Genomic DNA, 22133 nt, shown 5'->3' on the forward strand with positions numbered 1-22133 from the left:
TCGGACACATGGTGTCACTCAGAATAAAAGGTGCAGAATTTGAATACGCGGAGTAAAGTGTACATAATGAAGACTAAGAGCATAAACACCCATCCTGGGGTGTTTATGATCTTAGTTAAGAAGCATGTTAAATGTAATGACTGTGACAAGTATAACAAACAACTATACATAGAAGTATAGTAGGCTATTAAATCAGAATGTCAATATGTTGGATTTTTAACTTCCGATGTATTGACTGGAATTTGTGGCTTGGTCACTAATACGTTAGCAAGGCTTTTGTGGATTTATTATATGATTGTTTCCTATCCTAGAAGTTTATAGATGCTTGATTGATTTGGTTTGATTTGGTAATTGTTGGCGCATCGGCTTCTGTGGCCATATTGCGCCTCCCAAGGTTTTTTGCAGTACTTTGATCCAAGCCCGAGGCGGGAATCGAACCCGCGACCTTTGGGTTGCCGGGTAGGTACTTTACCCACTCGGCTAGGTTTATAGATGCAATATTCTTGATTTGCTTATCAGCAGCGGTACTTCATGCATTAAGAATCTGCAAATAAAAGACCCATTGTGTGGAAGTGATCACAGTATACCTATGTGGGATTTACTTAAAGACAACTATTCTCAAGGGTAAAGGGAAGGTCTTTTGCTTTCGTAAGGGTGACTACGGTGGTCTCAGACAGTTTTTAAATTCTAGGCTGTGGGACCAATTGATAATGTTACTGGGAAGCATTCATGTCAGTAGTTGTAGAAGCTACTTTGAACAGTATTTCATAAGAAACACTGTTCAAAGCTGAAATCTAAATGGATGACAGATGATCTGATGAGAAAAATGCATGGGATGTGCATAAAATATCAGGTTATATAGAAACCTATGGTAGACAAACTTGTCTGAAATCAATTCGCAAACGAAGTTAAGCAAGCTAAGGCAGATTACGAGAGGTCTCTGGCAAAGAAAAGTAGCAACGACTTCTTTGCTTAAAGGAACAGTAAAATCACATTGGTCCACTTGATGTCAATGGTCTAACTGTTGATGATCCTGCTCAGGTTGCTGACTAACTTAACAGGTATTTTACATCTACGAATAAATGAATTCTTTAAGGAAGAGTATGCCAGACGTTTATCAAACTCTAATGGGAAGCTAAATAATTTGTGATAACTGAAAGAAAAGTATAAGATAAATTGTTGAAGTTAAACATATAAAAGGCATCTGGGGTGTATGGAACATCCAATTATATTAAGATAAACAAACCCTTAACTATATTTATGAGAGCATCTCTGAATTCAGTGGAGGTCTCTATGGACTGCAGATGTGCGAATGTATCTCCAATTCACAAGGGGGTATATCAAAACGTGACAAGAGTAATTACAGGCCTGTTAGCTTAACCTCTGTTCCGGGGAAAATTAGAGGGTCGCCGGTTACTTTTTCCGGTTATACAGGATCATCTAGACACGAATGCAATTATACTGCAATCACAACATGTATTTGTTAAGGAGCAATCTGAATGGATATTGATGCAGTAACAAAGGAAATAGATGCAAAAAAAAAAAAAAATTTTTGGTATTATATATACTGTACTTTTATTTCAGGAAAGCGTTTGCTGCTGTTGCACATAAAAAGAATGCTGTAAAAAATGGAACAGTGTGGCATTAAGGGCAAGTTACTATTATGGAAAAAGTGATGGTTGAGTGGGAGAAGACGGTGGTTTTTGATGGGCACTGCTCTTCAGAGACTAACGTTATTAATGAAGTCCCCCGGGGTAAGTGCTAGGCCACTGATGTTTTTTATATTTATTATTGATGAAGGTATATCAGGCTTAAGTTTGCAGATGATACAAAGGTTGGCGGAGTGGTTAATGACAGTAATGAAGGTATTCTACAGGAACAAGATCTATAAAAATTAGGCAGATGGGCTGAGAAATGGCAGTTGGAGTTTTAATTGAGAAAAGCAGGGTACTGAATATGGGTAGAAGTAATCCCAAATTAACGTACCAACTGTGTTTTACTGCATTCAGGGTAGTGGAAAATGAAAAAGACCTGGGGTAAATTGTCCACTCATAAATGAAGTTCTCTGAGCAACGTAGACAGGCTGCAAGGACAGCTAATGGGATTTTGTCAATGATATACAGGAACTTTGCTAGCAGGGATAAGGAGGTGATTATCCCATTGTACCAGGCAATCGTTAGGCGGCATCTTGATTACTGCATACAGGTCTGGAGGCCTCATTCTAAGAAGGAAGTAGAACTTCTGGAATGGATGCAGAGAAGGGCAACGAGATTGAAGGGAACGAATGGGTGGTCGTATGAAGAAAGGCTTCAGTTCTGCAAATTGCAGCGTCTGAAGACTAGGCACCAGCGAAGTGCCTAGCCTCCAGACGCCGACTGAGCAAGCTCAATGGTAATGTCATTTTTCCTCTTTTTGAGACCACACACTGAGGGGACATAAATTCAAACTGAGAAAGGATGGTTGCAAGATAGATGTCAACGTTTGCTTACAGCCAGCGGGTGGTTGACTTTTGGAAGAAACTTTCATCTGTTGTTGCGAAGGTGTGCAGGATATACAGGAACTTGGATAAATTCAAGGAAGAACTAAGCAAATTATTGGAAGGGATGGACAGTTGATGTGGGATGTTTTTTTTTTTGTGTATAATAAACTGGTTAACCTCTATTCCCTAATTCGTCATTCTCATTGACGGTACATAGCAGCGAAACTACCATACCACTCTGTTCGCTCCTGTCATGGAGTATGAAGGATTAGAGGGCCCGGATGGTTTGTTTGGGTTTATTGTTAAAGGGCACAGTAGGACCCGGAATTAGCACCTAAGGCTATTATGCGCCCCTAAGAACAGTAGTATAGTAGGTTCGCCATGTGTCATTCTTTTTAATTTCGTCACCGAACTAAGTGACTACAAACGCAATATGATAGTCGAAGCCATCTTCAATCGAGACGGTAGTTAAATCTACTTCGTGAGTTCCTTGATTTTTCAGTTAGCAAACTATCCCGTGAATAAATGCATTTTATTTTATTATGTATATTGCAGACTAAATGAATTGCGCACTATGAACAAGACTGATACGCTATAGTCATCTGAATTCTGGATGTAGCCAAGTAGTCAGTGCAAAAGTGCAACAGCACACGAGTTTCAGTTGATCGTTGCTAGAGTCCAAATGACTTCTATATTTAATACTGATTAGTAATTGTATTCATTGTCAAAGTGATTAGTCCTAAACTCCTGTAACCCACAGGTTGTGCCGAAGTATAAACAGAACATTTTTTTAGCTTCCATCCAAGTAGTTAAACTAGCTTATTTCAAATAAATATATTCATAAAACTGATCTATTTTAATTATTTTTATAGAGGAGGACATTGGTTTTGTGCAGCGTACGAATGCGTACAATAAATCGCCATACTATTAAAGGTAACATTTATAAAATTATTCTGAAGAATTTCCGGTTATTACCGTTTGTACGAGTATCTAAAAAAATATTGTTCTCCCAGAATGACTTTTTTCTAATTTGGAAATTAATATATAAATTTACAGTCTCTCTTAATAAACATATATCCAGAGATAGATGATAATGGAAACTGCACTTTCGATTTAGAAAAAAAAATAAAGAAAGAAATTCAGTGAAACAAAGATTTATTAATTGTATAATAAGCAGTTCATTATACAACCATACACTTAAAGAAATAAAGAGTTGAGAACACTTTCTTAGATAATTGCACGCTCCATTACATTCAAAAGACAGGTACCGTTGAAATGAAGAAGATAAAAAAAAAACAGCTTGAATTATATTTACTTTTCCCACGCGCATCAGTCAACATTTGCTAGAAAGGAGTGTATCTTACAATATGATACCATTATTTATTGTGACATACGGGCAAAGTGACAGCTTATTTCGAGGGTATCGGTTATTCGATCGGTTATCAAGTCCTTAACTCTATATTCTTTAATGCACGTTTTCCCAACATGGGGAATTAAATGCACTGAACCAAGAAAAATTATTTTAATCAGTTTTCTGCTATAAATCTTATGCTCCGTATATGCATTATTTACAACGTCCACGATCTTATCCTTGACTTTTGTTACCAACAACACAATAATCATATCACAGAAAAGGTCCTGGGGAATAGTTTGTTATTAATCATAATAAAATTAAGTTATTAATTATATTAAACAATAAAATTAATACATAACAGCTTTTGTGGTCAAAGTTTCTCAATTCAATCCCTAACACTATTGTAGAATGACAGTAGTTCAATAAGTTATTTTTGTTATGGAGACAAATCCAATGAGATCTGCGGGGGGGGGCAACTCCTTCAGCCTAAGATCAGCTGACTGATCGATTGATCTCAAGTGTATTATACGTACTTCAGTCAAATAGTGTGGTGGCTAAATAACTTTCATGCGCTTCGATCATAGTTCTATAAAAAAATAACTTCAAATACAAATGTGAACAGACAAAGAATATTTTTTTCATGTTTTTCTTTATATTCTTTTGACAAAATTATATTGAAGGAAATCACTTAGTATATAGTTCAACATTACATCAGGGGTTCCGAAATTCTGCTATATGAATTTGTGTTCTCTATAAATAAGACAAATGTTTTTATGTGGATTAATTGCTCAACAAGAAATAAATATACCACTTTACTTTTAATTATTAAATTTAAATCTAGATATCAAATAAAACAAATGATAGACGCTTACAACTTTAAGACACATTGGAAAAAAAAGTTTAGTCTAGAACACAAACCTATGAACACAAAGAGTTTGCCCTTGTCCAATAATGGTTTTAAAGGTAATAATAATCTTCATTTCCGCATTACTTGAATTTATCTGGATATCCATTACATAGTTTAATATTTAATAATTCGCGAGTTATCACGAAGCGTAATAAATAAATGTCCGTTTGTAAGAGAGTATAAATACAAGGATATTTCCGTTTTGCATCACCAGTGAGGCACAGGGACCAGAAAGATTCACGCATAAGTGTTAACACAACTAACAAATCATGTACAGTCATATAATAAAATAAGCGACTTAAACATAATCTCATAACACAGAAAAGACTGAAGTAAAAAAAAATACATATTTAGAACAAAGCCCATCTGTAAATTCAATTAAGTTTTAAACAAGCAGTTGAAGTAACGCCAATATATATATATATATATCACAAACTAGTTGTTTCTCTTTTATACTTCGAATCAATGTACAATCTACTCACTATTCAATTCTTTATTTAAATTAATGGCTGTATCAGAGAAAATTTATCAATATTTTCTAGAAGTATCAAGGAAGCTTTGGATCGTGTTTCTCCCCCCGCGGAGAATACGCCAGCCAACTTTAGACCACGGTGGAGGAGACCCCAGTTATGATTGCCCAATTTGACAAATGAATATATAGCTCTAATTGCAATCAGGGAAACAAGTTGAATGCACCCAAAGATTTACACATTTGAGATGGTATATTCGAATCATGATTTTAAATTGGCCAACCTTAACATGTGGTACTCTGTCCCTTCGAGTTACTTAATAAACTTCGATCCTCTCTATTTTCTATCGTCTGCAACAAATCCAAGTAAAATTTTGGTTAATACCCTTATGTACCAACATGTTTTGCTCGGATCCCATCCAACTTCAGCTGTGCAAAATAATTTTTCGCTTCGAGGAATTGTGAAAATTGAAAGCGATTACAGGTGTCGTAGAGACCGGTTATGATTTTAACTATCATGATCACGTTACCCATAAGAGGTTTGTCGCCAAGATAATTGCAAAGAGATAGTTGCTGGAACGGTAGAGTAGGGAATTTCTTAGAAGTATATCTGTAACGATTAATCACAATTTTCTTTCTTAATGTGAAGTGTTTACAGTGGGAGTAAGTTGCTTTCCCGACAGTCGTATTCCAGACGGCGTGATTGTCATCTTTTTTCCCAGATTATTCAAGTGGATGGAATATTATGACATGAACCGGTGGTTGTGAACTAATGGGTCAGAGATCGGTTAAGAGTGTGCTATTATGGTTCGACAGTAAAAATAATGCTGAAATGGTCTGTCTGTCTGCACAGAAAGAATAAAATATCCAAGTACATTAACGAACAAAGTACTGAATTAGTTCTATTGACTATTTATTAATATAATCAATCTTCTGGCCCTCTCCATATCATGGATATGGCAAACGCATCTACTTTTTATTTTTATTTTGAAGGAGTACGATCACGTAATTCATTCAAATAAGCGGTACAAACAAATAACATCTGCTCTAGGTGACCAAACTGCCTACATCAATTCTGGTCACCTAGAACCAGTGTTTCCTAACCTGTGGTTCACGGGATTTTACAACAAAATAGCTTTTTCATGGTTAAGTAACATTCTCATTAACAGCGATGAGAGCTACAAGTATTCCTATAACAAGCTAACGTATATTGCACGTTAACGATGAGTACATATTAGTTGTATTTAAAAAAGCTATTAATTTATTTGTATGTATAGTTTGATGTTTTTGTGGTCTGTCACCTCAAATATAAAAGTGGTCCATGGTTTTCACCTGAAATATAAAAGTGGTCCATGGTTTTCACCTGAAATATAAAAGTGGTCCATGGTTTTCACCTGAAATATAAAAGTGGTCCATATCTTTAAAAAAAAAAAAAGGTTCAGAAACACTGCTATAGAGGACAGCCAAAGCATAACTGGTGAATTTTTCGAATATCCGTTTGTACACTTTTGTGATTTAATTAGGAAAGCGCTGCAGACACACACACACAGCAGAATTTGTTGGATGACTTTTGCACTTTCCAGGCATAAAGATGGAAGTCTTTTAGTAATTCGCCGAATATTACCTGAAACAATTTATAATCAAATAATTATGAAATAAAAAAGATACAGACATACTCAAACAATTACGTAAATATGAATGTGTAGCAAAAGCCAGCGCCCGGACGCCCCCAAGGTCCATGGAGAGGAATTCATCCAATTCCTCTATACAATAATAAGCCAACCTATTCATGTATGTGAATGTTAGGGTATGTGGGTGGTAAAAATCATTCAACTATGTTAATGTAATCGGTGCCATCACAAAAGCTAGACGTGATGGAGAAAAACATTTGAATCAGCATCGAAAGATCTAATCTGGTCCACATTTTTTTCGATGAAAAGTACTTGTTGACTTTGTATAATTGAAGGGAAAAATAATAATAATAACCAAGCGAGCTTTACAGAAAGAATTGTGACCTCATGATAAAAACATTTTCACTTTAAAATAAATTTCTGGATAATTAAAATAACATCATTTTAGCAATTCCAGTCAAAGACATCTTTCGTGAAAGAAAGATGCATGCATGGACTACTCGTTCACAAAAACATTTAAAGGCTCGATGTAAAATACTTGTGTTTTCTCGAATATTAAATTTTAAAGAAATTATAAAAATATATTTTTCCCCTTAGAACAGCATTTTGTAACGTTCTCTCTCCTGGGGATCGCGACCTCCGGTTTAGTACTTCTGCCTTAGAGCCTCTCCAGCCGGAAACTGGTGACATAAATAGCACTCGCTTCGCTCAGTAGCTGTTAGGTATCTGATAACCGCCCCACGAGTACCAGTCATGAAGAAATCGATTAAATACGCTACTTCTAGAGGATATTAGCGCAAAAATCATACTGCACATTAAAAAGCCTCTTAAATAAACACATTCTGGTATCGTGGCGATCGTAATTTCGATTCCAAGATGAATGTAGGTAACTGTTACTTCCTTCTCTTGTTAAAGCCCATGGCGCTGTTCGCAACCGGTTACACCTCATCAGTTAGCAAGAAAACCTGTTTTCCGTTACCTGCTTTATACTTATCTCACGTTTTAGATGTAATCCTTTTTTTGCATATTGTGATGATGCAATATAAAATTAGGTCTTACATGGTGATCTCGGTACCCATTTCGAGGAACATTGTAGTTTCTTCACTAATTCTTAAAACATAATTTTCCTGCTTGCCACTGAAACATGCATTAATCTTCCGTAAAGAAACAAGAAAAATGTTTAATAACATTCGAAATGACAGCTAACCACAGCTGAATATTCATAGGTCAAAAAACACGCCAGTGCTTAAACAGGAACTATGAACGTCTTGCAGGTTTACATTCCATTTCGAATGTAAATTTACTCGAAAATGTTCTTTGTTATTTGTGGTTTCCCACATGTACTTAGCTTCCAGACACCCCCTCCTTCTTCCTAGTACACGCACGCAGGTAACCAAGCCAAGAGAAGCTTAAGATTATTGTTCAGTATTCTTCGACTGCAAGTTTCTCAGAGAGAGGGAGGATGGGTCGGCTAACTTGTTCGACCTTTCAGGATATGGCTATAAATCACTAAGAATCAGACGCACGCCTCATTTGGAGGGTACATACAATGATTAAGGCTAGCGTCATAGAAAAACTGGAGGATTTTAGACTCCTCGTAAAGACGAATACCACAGGAATACTCGCAAATAAATTTCGCTCTTGGACAGACCTTATCAAATTAAATAGCTGCCATAAAAAGGGCTATAACTCGACTTACATAAACATGACAGGCATGGTCGTAAAATTATGAAAATGCCAGAGTGAATGAAATATAGCAGGTGTAGAAGAATATATATATTTTCATCTAGCTGGTATTTTCATGTTTTCTAAGAGTTTTTTGTTTGTTTGTATGTTTGTTGGTTGGGCTTCTTATCAACTAAATGTAAGTACATAAGGCAGGGGTGGATTTCAGCAAACATTCTATGCGGAACATTTTTAGCCGGACTTACTTCCTGGCGGCTACCTCAATATATATATAAATTTCGTTGAGAAATTAACTAGACTCAGTTAGTCAGGCCCATATGGAATTCCCCACATGGCCAGTAAAACCTGTCTCTCTACAACAGCCTGTATAGCTGGGAATCTGAAGAAAGTGGGTGTGAGAACGAGGATTCAGTCTTTTAAGTTATCAGAAAAATTTATTAATCCAATTCGTTCCTCTCAGATTTCCATCACAAGTAACCGATCTGTTATTAATAGCGTATGAGAAGACGTCAGCCATCATTGGTATACAGCTACATGAAAAAAATATAAAAGAAGTGTCTTCGAAAAGGATTTTGATTCTGGGTTAGCACTCCAGCGGAAATCGAAATATTAATAGCACTTTGACGAAAGTGCTTTTACTATTGCGAACGTTAAAAATATATCAAAATATATATTTTTAAATATTCTACAAAGAGAAGTTGCTAATAGTTTCCTTTCAGGTAACTATTAGCAACTTTGCAAGTCTAAGGGTGATTTTAAGTAGGGAAAAAGATAAGACGAACGCTCAGTCTGGACGCCAGAAATGGGCAATGAAAAAAACAAACATCAAATTAGGTGTCACATGTAAAACATGCGACTCCGAATTTGATAAAATGGGATTCCTAAAATTCGATAAAATCAGCCCCTTTTAATCAACTGACGTTTATAATTGATAAAGTATTAATAAAGAGAGAACGTTATAAATAATAAACAACTTAATATCTGTATTTTCTAGCCTTTGGACATAAAATGTAACGATGGCAGACAGTTTTCCCATGCAAAAACACTTCTCTATTACAAATCAAATTTCCTCCTGGAAACAGACGTCCATCCACAATGACATGACAGGAAAAAAAATAATAAATAATAAAGTCCAGATATCTAATTTAGTGGACGTGACAAAAAGTGGTCTATGTGTCAGATTCCATACAAGATTAATGAAACTCATTTTGGTAATACTCCTAGTTGTCGAGGATGAAGTGGCGTGTGTGAACGCAACCTTAAGCACACCTCGTACAAAAGCCTCGCAGACCGGTAGACTGCAGCGAGAAAAACATGCGTGTAGAAGAAAAAATGAAAAAAGGTAAGAACGGTCCAAACCCAATTCCCTTTTTCAGTATACTCTGAAACATGTACATAATTCGAATACATTGTTACTACAAATATTCTTTAACGTTGTCAAACTTTCTATATGATGAAAATAGATCTGATATAACAGTGCGAACATGAGGTCGCCAAGTTTCTATTCAGCTTTTAACTATTCGGGTGCTAAATGATTCGGAAGCCTTTCAGCATTGTGAAACTTTTGTAACCATTACCAAGAATAAACGACCGCTTGGATAGGAAACTAGGTATACTGGTCCAAACTCGTGACTAACAAAGACAAATACAGATAAAGACTTCCTGTGGGTTGGGGGGAGAGAAGACAGAGATTCTAGCGATAATCCAGTAATGCAAGGCCTTTCATAATTATTTATCCCTAATTTGTTTCACTTTGCAAAGGTTAAAATAAAACTCGGTTTTTAAACGCTGCGCCTGTGAGACGTTCGCTGGTAATTTCTACATTTATAAATTGAGTTGGTTTTGCATTAGCAAACCCAACTCAATGTATAAATCTAGTTCTCGGAGGGCCACCTTTTGCTTGTAATGCTTCCAGTATGGATAGGCTGTCCTGTGGTAGTACTATCCATGCGTTACACAATGAGTTCGTTAATGCCTACACAGTGGCGTACCCAGGTATCATCGTAGGGGGGGGGTCATGGCCACCAGGTCCAGGTAACATCGTAAGGGGGGGCATAGCGACCAGGATTTTGAGTTTTTTTAGAACGCCTCCTGCATTCTGCTTCTTTAATTTAAAATTTTTGTTTAAGAGGGGCATATGCCCTCTCTGCTCACCCCTGAATACGCCCCTGTGCCTATACATTGTCAGGTGGATAGTCATAGCTTCGAATGTACTGTGCTAAACATGCTCAGTTGGGTTGAGATCGGATGAATTGGGCGGTCATGGGAGGACGGTGAATTTATTATCATATTCCTGAAACCAGTTAGCAACCTGACAGGTCTTGGGGCATGGCGCGTTGTCTTGCTGATAGAAAAGGTGTACTTGGCCGGAGACCATAGAAAGATAGCCGTTACCGTTGAGCTTTTGATTAACGGTGATCAGAAGAATCAGCGCATGCTACGAAAGACCACGGCCTCTAGCCTGCTGAATATCAAACTGTATCCATGTCCTCATGTTGCTTTGTCCAAATGCGGATACGCCCATCAGCACGATATTGTTGGAAACGTAATTCATTAGACCAGGACACAAGTTTCCACGCGTCGGCGGTCTAACATTCATGCTAACGTGCCGTTGCAAGTTTCTTGTGCCTCGCAGCGAGTATGGGTAACCGTAACAGCCGTCGACTGTCATAGTCTATACAAGCAAAAATCCGGCGCATAGACCATGAGGATATTGGCCTTTTCCTATTCTTACGTTGCACTGGTGGTTAGCAGGGCCACTGTGCTGCGTCACGATCAACCACTGGCGTTGACCACACTTGGCTGTTGAACGTGTGACCTTTGGCTGATTGTTCGACCACTGTTGAGACATTTACGGTAGATTAGTGATACCACAGAGCAGGAGCACTTAACCACGTTGGCTGCTGTTGAGACACTGGCGTCTGCACGTCTTGCTCACTCAGTCATTCTGAATTCCGAGTTCAAATCCCAACAGTGACTGGATAAATTCTGAAAGGCCTGTTCCAGCGCGGCTGTATTCAGCATATCTCAGATGGAAGGAGTAATGTTTTTTCAATGATATATTCCAGGTTCAACCAGCACAAAATGCAAATACACATACTACTACCATAAGAATTTGCGCACCATAACTCTGAGAACTGTGCAGCCATTAATTAACTTCTAAGTAATGAAAGAGAAACTGTAACAAAAGTAAATCCTTTTGCAATCTAAAACCAAATGGAAAAACACCTTTATAAAGAGCATATCAGGGTTGCCAAAGCTATAAAATATAAAACAATTTATACTATACAATAACTGCAGGCTAATTTTAAACAGAATAAATGAATTTGAGCTTTTGATCAAGTCAAGTGACTAATGCTGATGTAGTTAGAGTTACTGAGCCACAGTGCCGCTCAGAGTTACAAGATGAAAAATTACGATGTCGGTGATTATTGTGCGTTCAGATGGAATAGAGAGGGATGAGGGAATGGACATTTCTCTTGAAAAAAGCTGTCTGAAGGTGACAAGAATGTTTCTCAATTCAAGGTAACGCGGATCTACAATCAGCTTTGTGCGAAATGTCCTGCACAAGGAAGATGACAGTGGGAATATGTCAAATGATTGTGCAGTATGACAAAAAATCTCTTTAAACAGATTGAATGAGCTGGTAAGTACGACTGTCTCATTATGGACGAAAACTGACCTATTACAGGCTGGAAAATTTGTACAAGAAATACTAACAGTTTTTTGAATAAACTGGACGGTTGCTACTTATTTAGGAAATGCAAAATAGTACAAGGGGCGCTAAAATCCTAGATGTGGTTCTTGACTTAAGGAGTCGAATTGCAACAAAAACGTCACAGTGAGGGAACCAATAACAGGAAATGACCATATATCATAAAATGTTTTGTATCTAAAGAAACCTGTCTTCAAAAGGTAAAGGCGAGAGCTTCAATATCAATATAGGATGCTATAATTAATAAGATATTTCTTGGGTTAACTGAAGATACTACTATGTGTTCAGTTAATCGAGCTATAGGAAATATTCAAGAGATTTATCCACGAAGTCACAAACGTATTCGTACCAGTGATCAAACTCCGTAAATGTAAGGTGCAAAATGAAGTTAAGCGTTTAATTGACTCAGATTTGTATGACCATTATAAGAGAATACCTAACAAAACCACAGCTGAGATAAGATGAACGAAAGCTAATTGTGAGAAAGCGCTAGATAGAGATAAGGAGTTCTCATATATGAATACAAAAAGAAGACAGGAACTCAAATAGGTCCCTTAACTGTTGCAGTGGAATATCAAAGAAAGCTCAGAAAAATGGCAGATGAGTTTAAAAAAAAAGGTGCTTAGTCATTTACAGTTGAGAACAAGCTCGAATCTCTGGGAAATATTGGTCAATATACAATCCTCTCCTGGCCTACCAGGAGACGTTTATATATATATTTAGTCATAATTTAAACAGACTGCATAAGGGTTATTTTTCTAGCTAATGCAGAAAAATTCCGCTTCCTTGACTCATTTGGGTTTATTAATACTATTTCAGTCAGTGAGCCAAGACGCTCACTCACCATTAGAATCAGACAACTCAAAACGCAGCTCGATCTTGCCCTAACGTCAATTTACAGAAAATACGAGACTGAACATTGACCGAACGTTTGGAGTAACTCAAGATGCTCATATAGGTTTAAAGTACACTTTGGGGAGTTCCATTTGTAAGAATTATTACCCTGTGTAGTTTTATCAGTAAAGTTACATTATGATGAAAAATGTAACAATAAAACGTAGTAAATTTAAACAAAAATCCAATTTTAGGTTTTCTCCTGTACACTGTCATCTAGTTCCTTTTAAATACTGTCTAACAGTTACAACACGTAGCCTTTCTTAGGCAAATGCTCAGCGGGCTGGTAGTGGAGACGATAGAGCACGTAACACACATATTTATAATAAAGCTTTAGTTGTAAAATACCTGTAGCTCTATGATTGTTCTACACTACAAAAATAAAAAAAAATCCATTCATATACAGTTAAATTATAAGTTCCTACCAATTTACAGCTTTATAACCAAATTTCACATCTGGACTTAGGAACCTATATGTAATGCAGTAACCGTTAATCTATGTTCAAAAACGCTGTTCAATATAACAGTAATAGCATGTTTTAAGTAATGATTTCAAACAAGAACTGCTTTCTATTGATTAGATTCCATCCATTAGTGCTGTATTTTTGTATCTTTTTCCAAAGATACTTCCACTTCGATAATTCATAAAAATTCGATTTTTTTAAATCAGTCTGGCACATTATGGTCCCAAATGATACTGCTCCACGAAGCTACCAACTTTTCCTAGCCGTTTTTGAAATTCACCCTAGACCTAAATTCATCCCATTCCTTTTAATTTTGCAAAGACTGAATAGATTTGTGTCTAAGGAAAAAAATGAAAGAAAAAAGGAAGAATAAAAGCCCTTATATACATAAATAGAGCCCTTTCAAACATAAATTCTTTCCATTTTCAATATCAACCATCTGTCGTACCTGGCTGAGCACACCAGTTCTCTTCCATTTGGCGAATCAGTATTGTAGAACGATCACTTTCAAATCCGTGGGTTTCCAAATGAAACTGAGGGGACAGCATATCTTTCATATACGGACTGATAAGCTGAGTAGATTGTGGTAAAACAAGGCTTCCTAACACATCAAGGTATACAATGTCAAGAAAAGGAAATAGAAGGAATAGAACGTGTATGGAATATTCTGTAAAACGTTCCATCCACTCTGTTCTAACCATTGCTGTCAGTTGGCAGCGTATGATCGTTAAAGCAAAATATGGCTGCATCACCAAGAAGTTAGGTTGCTTCTCCTGTACAGTTGGATAGTATTTGTCATAACACTGAAGATTTTCCTTAGAAAATCACATTCCCACTATTTTCCGGTTATTAGTTTTAGAATATACTTGCACTATGAATATTCAAACACTATGAATATTCAATTTTGATGGAGCAGGGGCTCACAATTAGCGAGTATAGGGCTTGGAACACCCAGGATCCTGAGTTGGATATCATCATTATTCTTCTCTTTCTTGGTGACTCCTTTCTACTTCTGACTCTCTCTCTCTCTCTCTCTCTCTCTCTCTCTCTCTCTCTCTCTCTCAGCGTAAATCAATTTTTTTTGGCTGGTGCAGCATAAGCCTCAGGCTTCCTTGCACCATGCTAAGAAGAAGAAATAAAGCATTTGGAATATGCGACCTAAATAAAACAGGATGATCCTTCAATAATGCTTTCTTCGGCGGTAACTGATGTTCTTGTGCGACCAAGCCATTCAATTGTGCAATTGCTTTTCCTTTCAACCAAACAATCGAACGAAACAACTTAAAGTTTTTCTTTCCGGACTACTTCACTATTCATAGCCATAATTCTTTTGGAATTAGCCCATATGAAACGGCTGACTCCTTGCACTTATTTTGAGCAAGTGTGTATGCGAGCAGCAATTTATAGCACACACTGCACAGTCCCATGCGAAACGAAGGCACTCTGGCATGTTTCATTTAATTTTTAACATGCCATTCTATGAATGCTCCAGATCAGTTTTTATACTTTTGGTTTTAAATTAGATGTTACTTAGTCTTGCATAAATATTCAGAGCATATATTTAGACCGAAATAAAATTTTGAATTTTATGTTAAAATCTGATTAAGTATTACTGTTTAGATATCCGATTAAATTTTTTGACTAACGAACTGCTTATTTCTCAATGGGGAAGTTGTTGCCCGTCCTCGGATTAGTCTAAAAATGCCATCGGTGTTCTTCTGAAACGAATTCGAAGAGAGATTTTACTCAAGGGAAAAAAACAAAAAAATAAAATAAAAGTTGTATGTGATATTCGCTCTTCATTCGCGTCTCTTCATGCTTATAACCGTGGTGTTGGTTTCTTCTTTTCTTCAAATAAAATCGTTTTTACGTTCATTTCAGAAGAATATCAGGTTTTTAGAACTAAACCGAGGACTCAAAACAATTTTTCCACTTAGACAGAATTTTTCATAAGCATTAAGAACATCTTTAGAGTATTTTTCATGTCAACAGGTTATGAGCAAAGCGAAAAAAAATTATTTTTTATATATTATAAATTAACAAATTGGTGAAGAGTCAGTTTACTTTTCACTTTTAATAATTACAGAAAAAAAACCAATTAAATTTAAGGAAATAATCGAAGGCGCTTTGAAATATAAAACGCAATGAATTACTTAACATTTCGATTCCTAGCTTAGTATTATCATCCATAACATACTAGGTAAAAGTGTCACACGTGTGAAACTTTAATAACTCTGTATATGTCTAGAAGAATTCTTGGGGAAAGAGAAGGGATTAAAATTCTTAAAAACTGATGAGTAAAATGAGAGTTGAAAACAGTAGATTTTAATTTCAGGTGGGATGAAAAGGAAGTACAGAGGGGGAAAAAAACAGATGAAAGACTTAAGCAACAAAGAGCACACCAAAATACAGAAAGACTTTTTTTTTTTTTTTTTTCTAGCTCTTTTTTGCTGTGTTCTTTAGGGTCCACAAACTGGTAAATGTTTGGAGACGGGTGTAGCTGACAGCCGTTACCAACACCACTGTGCCTGAAGTGTCGTAGAATTAGTGTCTAGAACAGCTGAATGTGCACCCATATTTTCTCGATGACGCGACCTAGGACCGGTTGTAGTTTCAGACACCAAATGTCCTGTGCTCAATAAACAGATGCAGCACGGCTGATCCCCTCTAACGCCTAGAAGCGCAAGGCGAAGAGGAAAAATGTTTATCATAAAGCGCAAATCCAGAGGCCCGAAGGACGCGCATAATCTAAATAGCAAAAATGAATGGAGAAATCTAAGCCGCAAAATATAAAAGGAAGTTCATTACTTCGATAGCAGGCCAAGGAAACAGTGTCAAAAGAGGGTAATCACCTGGTGGAAAAAGAGTTTAATTACTGTCTTTAACCTAAAGAAATGTGCGATAAAAAGAAAATAGGTGATTATACTAAGAAAGAACACTTATTAAAAACAGAATTAATATTAGTATCACTTATATAAAAGTTTAGGACATTTCTGAGCCGTTATATTAATGAACAACTTTTAATTATATAGGAAACGTCTTTGTACAGAATGACGTAAATCAAAACAAAAGTAATTTGGTAGAGGAACATTTTCAATAATGAGTAATTAGCCACAAAAGGGAAGGCTTAACCCTTCCTGGATTTTTCTACCGTATTTGACTAATACGTAAGTACCAAAATTATACTCTTATTCTGTACTTTTTCTTTTGTTAGAACATTTTTGCTTTATCAATACCTCAAAGTTTAGGGTTTTAAAAATTTTAAACAATAGTAATTGAAATCTTAGTTGAGCCATAACTTTTACAAAATTCACCTTTTATCCACTTGGTTTAAAACCAAAGCGGATAAGAGAAGAGTGTGAAGTATACGCAGCGTTGACTGAACTCAGATTCGATTGGTAATTATTACACTAAATTAAGACTGTCATTGCTAATTTCGATCATTGAAATTCGTGTGAAGTTGAATACTTTTAGCTAATTCTAAATAAAGACCGATTCTAGGTATAAACGTTCTTTAAAATTCTACCCTCGGAACAAGTTTTGGAGTAATCTTAGAAAAACATTTTTAAGATTTAAGTACTACGTGATGTGTCTGTTCACTTTAATACAAAGACCTAATACAAATCGGTTAGATAGTAATGATGTAAAACGACTGAGTAATATAATAAAAAAAAAAAAAAAAAATATATATATATATATATATATATATATATATATTTAAATTACATCTATAATCATGCAGATCGGGCTATGCGCGAATCTCTCATATCTCTTATCACAAATAGTGAATTTATAAGTTTTGCTTGAGAATCTACCAGTTCCGGCTGCTATTAGTGGCAATGTGTTACCGTTGGCAAAACAGGGCTGCAGTTTCTTTCAATAATGTGAAAGGAATGAGCGAGTGTGGCAGGACAGACAGACAGACAAGCTGCTATATTGTGGTCAGACAGTATCATGTAACGAGAAGCGGAGGCGGCGATTTGAGCCCTATTATTAAGGGCCACTAACCTTCCCAGAGAGTCTGGATTCTCCCATTTCCTTCGCAGTGGATGTTTCTGCAGGTGATGTACAGAACAAGCAGATTGCTAATTTCGGATTTGCTTCTGCGGCACTGTTTATACAGAGTGAATGAAAACATTTTCCCACCCCGCCACCAAACAAGAAAATCGAACACATTATCGTGATAGCGTCATGCTTCTATAGTTCTACGTATGCGCTGACTGTGTAGACGCCTTTAGTAGTCGTTTGTGGACGGTAAAATGGGCAAGCGACGTGACAATCGCTTTTAAAAGGATGAATAAATTGTAATAGTTGCCCGGAGAGTGGTACTAACGCCACTGCAACAGCAGTACACCGTACATTGGGTACGCGCTGGTCCTTTAACAAACATTCAGTTGTGAACTTTATTCTGGTAAATTGAAAAAAAAAAAAAAAAAAAGAGGGAAAGTGCGGTAGAAAGATTGAGAGGATCTACAAGTGTAAGGTAAAAATACAATCCGTTCATGGTGACTAACAAGTTTAAATAAAACAATCCATAGTACAGCACAATGCGAGGTATTAATGGTCAGTTTGAGTCAAATAAACACGTTTGGGCAAAATAAATCTAAAGGGAACAAAATCGGTGATTCCAGGCGATACAGAGTCCAACCAAGCATAATCCTAAATGAAACAAGTGAAACCCGAGTGACCCAGACTTCGCTTGTTTAAAATACCAGTCCAACAGAATCTTAAAAGCTGATGCATTTACACACAGGGATTCACTAACATTTTATTTTTGACCTCAACTCGATAACTAGAATCTATCTCCAGAAATTAAGATCGACGTTTAAATCATTAATGAACTTGATCACACGGTTCAAGAAGCTATTCCATAGAAAGATGTGTCAGATATTGCAAGTGCCATACCAAACAGAAGGCTGCAGAATTGGAAACGGATAGTCTGCACAGCGAGTTACTGAATTTACGAAAAGAGTGTGGAGAAATTCCTTACAAAACAATGATCAAATTCGAAGATTGGATCTGTGGTCTCGCTAATGAACAATTTCTTTTAAATTCAGGATGAGAAGTTCGACTTTAACAAAACGTTCAACGTTATTCACAAAAAAATCGTCTTTACAATTACTAGTCAGCAAAACCTTTGAGCCATAAGTTCTGTTTCATAATAGATAAATCTCTATTTGCATGAATAATAACATACCTATTATTATTCAGCGCACACAGGTTAAGTACACAGGGAAATGCTCAATCAACCTCTTTCTTTGTGTGTACCGGGTGCTGGAGCAGCAACTCATTTCGTGACCAAGACCAATCATTGCTTCTGAAGAAGCTATTAAATAAGAAACATTGACCACACAATAGTTTCATCGCTATGTTAAGTTTTCCAAAGCGATCGAAGGCGTTTAAAAACCAAGCGAGGAAAGTAAAGTTAGTTGCATTTCGAATATGTGAATTACGATATTCACAGAAGTAAATTATCAAATGCAGCACAAATATGTAACTTAATACGCATAAAGAAATATAAGGGAGAAACCCTGGAATAGAATTGTAATTCTTATCGATATAAACTTTGAAGACAGACTATTCAATTTTAAATTTTTCTGTGCGTCTTATTCTCATGGTAACAAACTTCAGTTCTAAGTTAAAATAAGCATCACGCAAGTAAAGCTCCTTCCCCGTATTTATTTACAAGTACCAAAAAAAAAAAAATGATTAACTGTCCCAGTGATTTCAACTTCCGGTTCCCACAGCCACTTTCCAATGCACTTTACAAGGAAATGTTAAACGAACTGTAAAAAATAAGTCAAATCCGAATGTACGATTACAGGAAAGAAACTGGGTAGTTCACACCGTGACAAATCAATTCGAATGAAACGGACAGAGATCAGATCTGAAACGCATTTCAAGCTTAGTTTAACCACTGAATCCGCAACACAAACCAACATATTCATTTCAAATCCGGTGATGTGGAAATAAGAGATCCCAACGATTAAAAACAAATAATTTTAGCGTAATATGTTAATCGGGATCCTTTTGTTTTATAGCTTTCATTCTCAATTTCGCCACACTGAGAACAATCAAAAAGGAAAGAACAAAGACTGATGAAGACATCACCGCTTGATAATTGCCAGTGAGTAACATAAGCCAAAGTAAATGCCGATTATTAGCGAGGTGTACTTACCGTGAACCACAACGAAAAGACGGATAGCGTTAGCAAAACTTCCAGACCTTGCTTCATTCTTCGACACCTTACAGACGGTTTGTTTACTCTTGCTTTCAGGAAGAAATCCAAGGAAGCATTTCTTTCAAGGACGGATATAAAACGTTCGGGCACACACACCCATACATGCAGTTACATCTGTTGTTAAAAAAAAAAATGACGATTAACCCATCTCACTGGTCAACATTGGGAACAGCATTGTGAATGCGGGTCACACACAACTGCCCCACAGCACAGAATTCGTCAGCACCCACTTTCGCACTGAGCGCGTTCAACCGGACTGCTAAGTTCGGACTTCTGCGGCACTGTTTATATATGGTTATAATCGCACCTGGCTGGTCGTGTGCACGTGAGCTGGCGGCGCCTTGTTCACTCGTATTCTGTGAGATGGCGCTGTCAAGCACGATGAAAAAACAGCTTCGATGAGGGCATCATCACATGGGCTGAAGACCTGCGTGACTCGTTAGAATAACAGAGTTTTCGACCAATCTAGAATTCAGAAATACGAAAAAAAGTTAAGTCCTTTAAACACAGATGTTTAGAAAATTATCATTAATTGATGAAATGATTATGTAACTCATTAGCGTCAAATAAACTTTATTTTACTTAAGCTGCAAAAAATTCTTTCGCTCCATAATTGTATTTGTATATTGATTATGATGACATCAATTAAAAATACATCTAATAGATAAATCAAACCTAAGGTTTAATTTTGCGCATGTAGATGCAGTTGCAGATAAATTTAATTAAATCCCATTTAGTGTTCTGTGTTGAATAATACAGCACGAGAAGTGACTGATAAATTACTCGCATTATCAACGAAAAAAAAAAACCTATCATAAATTTAATTAACATCCTTCCCCTGACAATCTTCAAAACTTAAAATGTTTTACAGCTCTCTTAAAATGATTTATTTATTGGGCGCGTTAGCATATATGCATAATGTGCCTATTGTCTTCACTATTTTATATGTGGACCTTTTAAAAAGATCTGTAGATCCAGTCCAAATTTAATTAAAATAGGAGTAATAGAAATTGGCAATTATTATTTTTTTTTCCATCCTCCTGTAATGACTCGACTCCCAGTGAATGGATTTTCATGAAATTATATATTTCGCTCTGTTAGACCGACTTGTCTCACACAAATTTCGTTGTTTAAAGATAATAAAAGCACACAAACCTATGTTGGTATAATTAATGGTTATTTCGAATTGGAAATATGTACGAGTACATAATGGAGTCAAACGTTTTGTGGTAATTTTTTTTCCCTCTTCTTCAGTGACAGCTGTCTTTACGATATCGCCGAAGCAAAAGGTTAAGATATTCCCTAGATTTTGAAAATCTAGGGAATATCTTAAATTCTCAATTTCATTAAAATCGAAATAATAAATATCATATACGCTATCCATATTTGTAGCTGAAACACTGGATATTTGACCTTATTTGGAGCAATATAGCCCATGAAACAATAAAAAAAAGTAAGTGGAAAATAGCAGCTTTTTGTATATATGGAAAATACAATAAAAGCTACTAGTAGCGCTATCTACTGAAAGGGAAAAGTTTTTTTGAATAGGGCCACAAAGCGTCAGTGTAATGTATTTTTTATTTATTTATTCAGGCTGTCCCTGCCAAAGTTTGGCAACACCGATGTCTATTATGCAGTTAATTTACATCACTTTATTTTAATGTACTCCTTCCCCTGTTTTTGCACAATTACAGGGTGTGAAAGGCCATGTAAGACGAATCGAAAATAGATACATTTCGAAACATTACAGTCCAAAAACCCAGATTAAAATGTCTAAATTAAAATGATTTTCAGCCTATATCAGAGTTCATAACGTCATTATTTAAGATGACCATGGTAAACTATACCAAACCACAGCCTAATGGCAAGCCCCAGTTTTAAAAAAATATACTGTATATTAAATTAAGTGAATTTTTTTTTTATTTCAGTTATTAACAGAAGTTAAAAGTAAACAATTATCTCCTTACTAATTAGTTACTATGATCATAACTTTATAGAACACCTAATAAAACTATAGTTTTATGTTCTCTAAAATTAACCGTTCAATTTAATTACGACTGTATAATATTTATTATTCGCCTCCTGTTTACTTTTTTTTTTATCTCTTTTCTCTCTCTTTGTGTGTCTCTCTTCACAAGCGACAGTACGTTCATGAATCTTATATATCAATACACGTGATCCGTGCACGGATTATCTAAAGATGGCAATGCTGCATTAGAACTAAATTTAATCTACGAATTTCTTTGCTACAAAAAATTGCATGGAAAAAATAAACAATAACCCGATTTCTATT

At 36.1% G+C, this 22133-nt stretch overlaps 1 protein-coding gene across 2 annotated transcripts in view; it reads right to left on the reverse strand.

Annotated features, from left to right (window-relative positions):
- LOC150077452 (uncharacterized) overlaps positions 1 to 20132 on the reverse strand; it is a 75713-nt gene extending 55581 nt beyond the window's left edge. Inside the window, exon 1 of one of the 2 annotated variants that reach the window (XM_090386868.1) lies at positions 19778 to 20132. In XM_090386868.1, the coding sequence (XP_090242994.1) occupies positions 19778 to 19834 (57 nt within the window). In that variant the 5' untranslated portion in view covers positions 19835 to 20132. The remainder of the gene's footprint in view (positions 1 to 19777) is intronic. The other variant, XM_090386867.1, reaches the window with a different exon arrangement.
- Between the last annotated feature and the right edge of the window lie 2001 nt (positions 20133 to 22133).

The sequence above is a fragment of the Mastigoproctus giganteus genome, chromosome 12 (genome assembly GCF_048544385.1).
Source record: "Mastigoproctus giganteus isolate SK-2022 chromosome 12, ASM4854438v1, whole genome shotgun sequence".
Taxonomy (NCBI): domain Eukaryota; kingdom Metazoa; phylum Arthropoda; class Arachnida; order Uropygi; family Thelyphonidae; genus Mastigoproctus; species Mastigoproctus giganteus.